Raw genomic sequence first — 8,305 nt, 5'->3', positions numbered from 1 at the left:
GGGGGAGGGGGGAGGCAAAGGAAACCTGATTGCAATAAAGACGAGTGAACATGTAGATGGAAAGCATGACAAATCTTTTGAACAAGAATCGAAACAAAACAAGTGTACTATGGAACACGAATACTTTCTTAAAGTGGGTCTGAAAGTTTGAAGAAATTAAAATATGAAGGTGCTGTAGTGATTTTATGCTGAAAAAATCAGCTAAAGATTCACTGTGAGCAACATGCAGCAACATGAGTGTGTTGGAGCAGATACCACCTGGGAAACAAGATTACAAGGATAGATCATCATAGGGAATTAAATTATTATCCTCTCATTTGAGGATGTCAGCTCACACACCTCATCCTCATCCTTAAAATTCCATTTCTCCTCCTTCCTCTATGTTTTTTTTTGTGTTTTCTTGGTATAAATATATCCTAGATGAGTTAGAGCCCATTATTTGCTTTATCTATGCTAGTTATTGTATTTGTTTTTTTTTTTAAATATAAATAACACATCTAATTTTGTTTCAATAAGAACTCAATAACATTTTCAAATTTCAGCATTTTAAAAAGAATTCTTCAACTAATTAGAAAAATTCAAATAAATCTTTATTCTTTTATTACGTTCAATTAGGTTTTTGTGTTTTTATTTTAGGTGAAATAAATCTTATGATTAACAATTAATTAACTTGTTATTAGTCAAAATATGTCACTTATCATTTTATATCACATGATGTTAATATGGTATATTGATATATAATAATGAATGATGATGTGATATGTTAATGTGATATAATGAAATGGTTACATGTCATTGTAACCTCACGTTAGCATCACATTAGTGCCACATGATATATAAATAACAAGTCATATTTAGATTAATGATAGTTAGTAACCTATTTAACCTAAAATAAAAATATAAAAACTTGATTAAATGTAATAAAATAATAAAAATTTATTTAAAATTTTTGAATAATACAATAAAACTTTAAAATATTAATTATGTCTTTTTTTTTTTTGCAAGTTAAAACAAAAAATCCTACCTAAGATTTTTCTACAACTTGTAGGAATAATAGGTGGGGGATAACTCCGAGCAAGTCATTTCCAAAGAGGCACTAAATAAAAGGTTCACAATAAAATAAGTGGGTTAAATGCTCAAATTGGGTCTAAACGTTTGAGCATCTTTTCAATTAAGGACTAAGCGTTTCAATTGTAATAATTAAGGACTAAACGTTTTTGGTTCTTTACAATTAAAGACTAAGATGAAAGGTGTCTGGCTTATGTAAGACACACACATGACATGAACTGTCAAGTTTTTTTTATTATAAAATCTTTTTTGTTAAGTTAAAACGGTTCAAATTATATCATGACGTTTAACAACTTTTTCATTATGGATGTAACAACTAAATTTTTCAACATAGTGTAACAACTAAATCTTTAATATGGCATGTAATAATTAAATCTTCAACATGATATGTAATAATTATATTTTTCAATATGACGTGTAATAATTAAATTTTTAACTTAACGTGTAACAACTACACTTTCAATATGAAGTGTAACAAAAAGAAAAGCAAGAGTGACATGAGAGAAAGAAAAAAATTTGTGTTCTAGGAGAGTCTGCCTCTACATTTTTCAAAGTTGCCTAAAAAAAAAAATTGTGTTCTAAGGGAGTCACGAGACATAAAATTGCATATCTTAATGACATGGCAATTAAATGCGTGTGATATACGTTCCATTTATCTGTCAATTTAGCTTTTAATTATAAGGAATCGAAAAGATTTGATTCTTAATTATTATAATTGAAACGTTTAGTTCTCAATTGAAAAAATATCCAAACGTTTATTCTCAATCTGAGCATTTAACTAAATAAGTGTGCATTGAGGGAGAACCATTGTTAGTAGATGCACACTTATTTTCTAGAACTTGTAGGAATAGTAGGTGTTGAGGCATATTTTAGGTCAAGTATCGTTTCATTTCAATGATATATCGTACAAATCAAACTATATCACGTATTATTTAAATATATACGAGTCTTACTAATGAAGAAAATGAATTCATATATGTCCACGTGATCATTTTTAAACACCCATGACATTGTTATTTGTTAGACGACTTACATAATAATTTCTCCTTTACTGACTGCATTACTAAGAAAAAGTAGAACCCAAGCTTGCTTATATATTTGTATGTATATATGTATGCAGGATTAAAGGAAAAAGACAAGAAAAGCTAGGAATCAAATTTTTAAGATAATTAATACTATTCCTTTTTTTTGAAAAAATCATGTTGAACCAGATACCCTTTCAAATTCATAAGAAAGCTTCCAGAGTAAAGTTCAAACAAGAGAAGAAAAAAAACATAGAATAAACGTTCAATTCTAATAACCAAAGGTACAAATTAATACACTTTCAGGTTTCCACAAAAAGATATGAAGAAAAATAATAAAAAGCATAGAGTGAACATTCAATTCCAACAACTAACGGTATAAATTAATAAACTTTGAGGCTTCCACAAAAGGATATGAAAAATAATAATAAAAAGAATAGAATAAACCTTCAGTTCTAATAACTGAAGGTATACATTAATAAACTTACTGGTTTCTACAAAAAGATATGAAAAAAAGAAATAAAAAGCATAGAATAAACCTTCAAATCTAATAACGAAAGGTATAAATTAATAAACTTTCAGGTTTCTACAAATAGATATGAAAAAGAAAAAATAGTATCTTGGTATGACTGGATAGTGATGATCATTATCATTGGTGCAAACATATTTCAGAGCTTTTTTTCCAGCATCCAGGGTGAAAGTGACATCTGCCAATAATGATCATGTTCATAGTGTGGGCACAGCATTTCTCCTCTTGCTACTTAATGGATTACAATACTAACTATTGCTTCTTCTTTTAGAACCTGAAACTTATGCTACCTTAATTGGATAGGAGGGAACAAACATGGTGGCAGGAAAAAGGAGGAGAAAAATTTCATATTCCCTCTTTTGGTAAAAAAGGGAAGCTATAGGACATAAAGAGAATAGATGAAAATGTGAGGAGAAAAAATAAAAATAAAAGGAACACACATTTATTCAAATAGAATCAATTATCTTAGCTTTTGTTTTGTCTTTAATTTTTTTTTTTTTATTTTCATGTTCCATCTCTTCTACCAAACACCAAACAAAAGAAGCTTATTTTTCTTCTTCTTCCTACTTATTTTCTTTTGTTTCTTATCAAATATTATACTGTTAAGACCGAAATAAAACTCTTATACATATGAAAAAATTGAAGGGATTCGAAGGATTCAGAAATTAATTAAATTGTAATCATCTTAAAAGAGAATAATAATCGCTAGATCAAGTCTAAGCTGTGATAGATTCAACTAATTTCTGTTGACAGATATTTTTGCGATTAAAATATCCAATTATTCTCCGCTGCCTTTTATTTTCTATATCTTAAACAGAACTTGTCAAGACACCCACTTGATGAGAAGGAATTTTTTGGACAAAATTAAGTGAAAAAGAGAAAGAATTTACAGTGATTAGATAACTTTAATTCAAGCATATGGAAACTCAACGAGAACCTTTCCTCCCAAAATTGTACTGATGAATGATCAACAGAACATGTTCCTGCCAAAAACATGTCATGTCGAAAAAGCAGCTCAACAAGACCTTGTTTTGAGGAATCTTAATCTCATATACATATATTTATCTACAAAAGAGCCATGGGTACTTAATAGTTCATTCCATATACAAACAAAAAAGAATGTAAATTTTACCGTATTGAGATTTGAGAAGACATATGTATGCCAAATTACTTCGTGGGTTATTGCTATAAACGGCTTCAAAAGTTGAAGAAATCAATAAGAAGAGAAAAAAAAACTTGGGGAGGGGAGGGGAGGGGAGGGGATGGGGGGGATATTTGATGTACTTTAATTTGAAAGCAAAATCTTACAAGCCATGTGTTAGATTCTGTGGCTACATAAGTAGGCTAGAGCTTTTAGTACTATTTGTGGTGTACAGCTTTAACAATATAAGGAATAGTAATCTCATGCTCGTACCTTTATTTGGGTCCCCATTAGCCTTTAACTTTGATCATGCACCTGAACATAAAACTCACTTTTTTTTCCCTTTTCCTTCTATTTCCAAATCCCCCTTTCCAAAATAAATAAGACAGAAAGGAAATATAATTGCTCATGAGTTTGGTGCAAAGAAAAATGGTGGGGGAAAAAGAAAAGAGAAAGGCATTAAAGTGAGATAAAGTTCTTCCATCTCAGGTCAGGTCAGGGTTCCAATATTCAGTTCCTACATATCTTTTTGTTTGATATCCAATTAAACCATCAACTTGTTATTTTGGTCCAATCAAGTTTTATCTGAATTGGAAAATCCTAATACAAGTAATGATTTAATTAATTAAGTTTAAATTGTTTTTTCTCAAATCAATTAAAGCTCGACTTCCGTTACTTTTCTAACAAATACTTCATACTGTAGGCACCCGATTATTACGATTTCTTTATGGAACTACTAAACAGATTCGATAAATGAAATAACGATGACCAGTGAATTGGAAAAAATATTAATAAAAAAGAAATGAATGAATTTTAATATTTGTTTTTATTTTGGTTTAATAAAAAAAATCGTTTTGTACAACTTGATTTCAAAATGGAGAATTTAAATTAGTCTAAATTGAACAGAATTGAGGTTGTTCTTTTAATTTTATCTTACATGAAATTCAGGGTTTTGATCCCCTTTTAAATCCAAATTTGTATCATAAAAAAAAATTATTACAAATTTAAAATGCCTTGGTTTTGTTTAATTTCATTATTTATTTTGTTTTTAATACTCGTAATGAATGCATGCAGAAAAGCTTAAACAATGTTTGTTTAATACATGCAAGAGAGACAACTGGCCATGCACAGAAACTGAGTCAGCTTATTCATGAAGAATCAACGGAGTCCTGTAATTACCAAACTCAGTGCTCTTTGAAGAACAAAAGAAGCACGTGGAGAATAATGAGTTGAACCCAACTTAATGCATTTCTTAACAAAATTAGTACCCAAAAGAGAAGAAAAGGTCATTTAATGTAGAAATAAATAACAAACTATTACTTTGAGTAAACAAAATACTTGAGAAAAAAATATATTATATTCTTACAAAATTTAATTATTATAGATAATATAAATAATTATTTTTCTTTCAAATAAACTCAAAATGTTCTAATTGGTGTTATATTTTCATTATGGATAAATATAAAATTTTCTATTATATTATTTTAAAAAAAATTAATGTTGAAAGAATATTTCCTGAAATATTTCATTTACATAATTTAAATAAATTTTCAAAAAAGTTATAAAATAAAATTTCACATTCAATAAAAATGTATAGGTGGAAATTGCTGATTTATTAATTTTTTATTGTCAAGCCTATTCTGTGTTCAGTTTTTCTTTTATTACTAGCTCATAAAAAAAAAAAAAAACTATATTGCGTTATTTATGTTTTTCAAAACTCAACCAAAACAGAAATATATATAATGGGAAAATTCAAGGTAATTAAAGCGTAATAATAAAAGTCAACATTACGTCATAGATTAATGAAAAGTTTTGATGTTTATCTCTTTAATTATTTGTTTATTTTTAAATAAATAAATAAATAAATAAAATTATAGTTTTATTTGCTTGGTTTTGCTTTAAAAAAATCAAAAAAGGAAATGATAAGTAACAGAAAGAATGAAGCGGGTGAAATATTCGATTCGTTAATTATATCCTATTTAGACTTTTACAGCTCTAGAGAAACATCCGATGTTGATTGTGAGTTTAAGACTTGATTATTATCCAAGCTGCTTGTCTTTCCTAATTTCGAGTGCACAGCGTCGTCAACTTGCAAGCAAAGCAAAGCAAAGCAGTGCACTTGCACATGGACTATATATATGCAGCAACCCTTTTAAGCCTTAAGTGACTCAAGACCAACAATCCCAACATCTATTCCCTTTCAACCTTTCCTTCTTCCTTCTCTTCTTCAATGGCTTCTGTTCCTCAGTTCTACTCTAATTATTCCTTCTCCAATGATTTTTCTCAGTTCCAAAATCCATTGTTGATTTCCCAAGATAACTATATTGGTTCTGCCGGTGCAATTTCTGGTGCAGCATGGGGAGATCAAGAGATTGGTTTTCCAATGTTTTTAGACAACGGTGGTGGACTTGATGTTCCGCAGCAAGAACCTAATATAACATCTTCAGTTCCAGCAGCATTGTTTCCGGAGCTAATTGGGATTTCGTCGGACTTGGCTGTCCCTACAGGATTTCCTGACAACAACGTCGCAGGGTTCTGTGGCATTGGAACCATCCAAAATTTTGGTGGCAGATATCAATTGCAGGATGTCTGTGAGTTTGGAGAAGAATGCAGCGGTTTTGTTCATCAGGATTTCAAGCCGGTTGATCCAACTGTGGGAGAAACTTGGGTATGAATTCACTTTCTTTCTGTCTCTTTTCTGCATTGTGTGGTTTTATAAAATTTCATGAAATGGTTTAAACCAATAACTACAGATATGAAATATTAGCTTATATAAATGTGCTTTGGGGTACTTAGTTCTTGTTATCTTTCTTATAATTTTTTTTAACAGGGAATTCAAGGCAATCGAATGCAGCCGGCTATGGAAGACAGCAATCTTAAGGTTGGCCGGTATTCAGTAGAAGAAAGGAAAGACAGAATTCTTAGATACTTGAAGAAGCGAAATCAAAGGAACTTTAACAAGACTATCAAGGTCTCTTCCTTTTCTCTGATCTCCCTTTCTCTCTCTCTCTCTCTCTGTCCGTCTAGATGTTATATCCAACAAGAATGTGCATTGACTCTATTTCATTGCTTATTATACAGTATGCTTGCCGGAAAACCCTGGCTGATAGAAGGGTTAGAGTCCGGGGAAGATTTGCCAGGAACACTGAACTATGTGAAGAAGAAATGGTGATGAAGAAGGAAGATGACAATTCAACCGGTGAGAAAAACTCGTATTGCTGGGATTCGGTCCAGGTACATAAATTTCCCACATAACTATCTTCATTTATATTAATGAATAAATAGATAAATGGAAGAAGAAGATCTAGGATATAACTTTTACATATAAAAGTTGTTGACAGGATCAGCTCATGTCAGAAAAGATTCATTTATTTACTATTTAGATCGATGGACTTAAGTTCCCTCTTCAGGCAATGATGTTTTGTCATTTTATTGCTTTGCAGATAAAGCACGATGAGGATGAGTGGCTGCAAGAGGCTATGGCAAATCTGATGTATTTACCTTATATTGCTGGTTGATATAATATAATAGAGCTAGCTTGTATATCTAAGGGATTACTAATGGGAAGTCTAAAAAGAAGGCAGTATGCCTCTTTTGTTTTACTTTGTAATTTTGTAAAAGCACTCCAACCATTCTAATGTGGGTGTTGTCATAGCAATTGCTTTCAAATTGATTATTTTCAAATGAACTTTATTCGCATATAGAAGTAAAAGAAAAAAGAGAGTCATAGACTCTTGGTATACTACTTTCATTTTCATTTTAATGCTTAGAAAATGACATAAAAGCTTTAGAAGAACAATGGTATTGAGACTCTTAAAGTAAGGCGAAATATCTGCAATTGTTTCACTAAATATAGAGATAGTGCTAGTCATTCTCATGGTCTGCAACCATTTTGCATACGTAGTAGCTAAGGATTAAGCAGATTATATTACCCTTCCAACTAATATGCATCTCACCGTCCTATCTAGACTATGTTAATAAGTAATTAAATTGTTTGATAGTATTTATGATTGAAGTTGGTTAGAGTGAATGAATCAAGAGGTCAATGGTTCATGGCATGATAAGGAATTAGAATTTGAATTCTCCCACGCAACCGGAGAATCAATATACAGCATAAAGAAAGGAAAAGAGAAAACAACATCAAAATCGGAAAAAAAAAATCGGTTAGATGTTGACAGACTCGAAAGCGTATGTTACATTTGGTCCAAAGATGAACTTAACTATACGAGGAAACTATGTTTTGCCCCCAAAGCAAAAAATAATAGCAAGAAAGGCACAACAGGTAAGTATAAAAAATGAACCAAGTCAAGTCGAGGAATATTAACTTTAGTGCTTTGATGTTTAGAGCAAAAACCCAAGCTAATTATTGGCCAAGCCGCTCTCTTTAAGGGTATTGATGGCGAAATGTAATCGCATTTGATGCTAAAAGGGCAAAGGTGTCCTAGTTATCGATCCTTCTTGCTAGGAGAGAATTGGTTTGAAATGTAATAGTAAGCCTTTGAGATTATGATATGAAAGGGGAATATTTGACTAGTCGTTGCCCTG

General features: G+C 30.7%; 1 protein-coding gene across 1 annotated transcript; it reads left to right on the top strand.

Moving 5' to 3' along the window:
- Positions 5,867 to 7,448, top strand: LOC18594655 (zinc finger protein CONSTANS-LIKE 3). Its single transcript, XM_007022280.2, has 4 exons — positions 5,867 to 6,428; positions 6,591 to 6,731; positions 6,842 to 6,994; positions 7,204 to 7,448. Exons 1-4 carry the CDS (start codon positions 5,991 to 5,993, stop codon positions 7,276 to 7,278), a joined length of 807 nt encoding a protein of 268 aa, XP_007022342.2. The 5' UTR covers positions 5,867 to 5,990; the 3' UTR covers positions 7,279 to 7,448.

The sequence above is a fragment of the Theobroma cacao genome, chromosome 7 (assembly GCF_000208745.1).
Source record: "Theobroma cacao cultivar B97-61/B2 chromosome 7, Criollo_cocoa_genome_V2, whole genome shotgun sequence".
Lineage (NCBI taxonomy): Eukaryota > Viridiplantae > Streptophyta > Magnoliopsida > Malvales > Malvaceae > Theobroma > Theobroma cacao.
The sequence above is the reverse complement of the archived record's forward strand: the minus strand, read 5'-3'. Positions and strand labels throughout refer to the sequence as shown.

Bases quoted from the DNA above. Each gene is read 5' to 3' on its own strand.
- LOC18594655 (XM_007022280.2), top strand. From the start codon at position 5,991: ATGGCTTCTGTTCCTCAGTTCTACTCTAATTATTCCTTCTCCAATGAT. The intron at 6,732-6,841 runs GTCTCTTCCTTT...CTTATTATACAG, and splicing joins ACTTTAACAAGACTATCAAG to TATGCTTGCCGGAAAACCCT. The intron at 6,995-7,203 runs GTACATAAATTT...ATTGCTTTGCAG, and splicing joins ATTGCTGGGATTCGGTCCAG to ATAAAGCACGATGAGGATGA.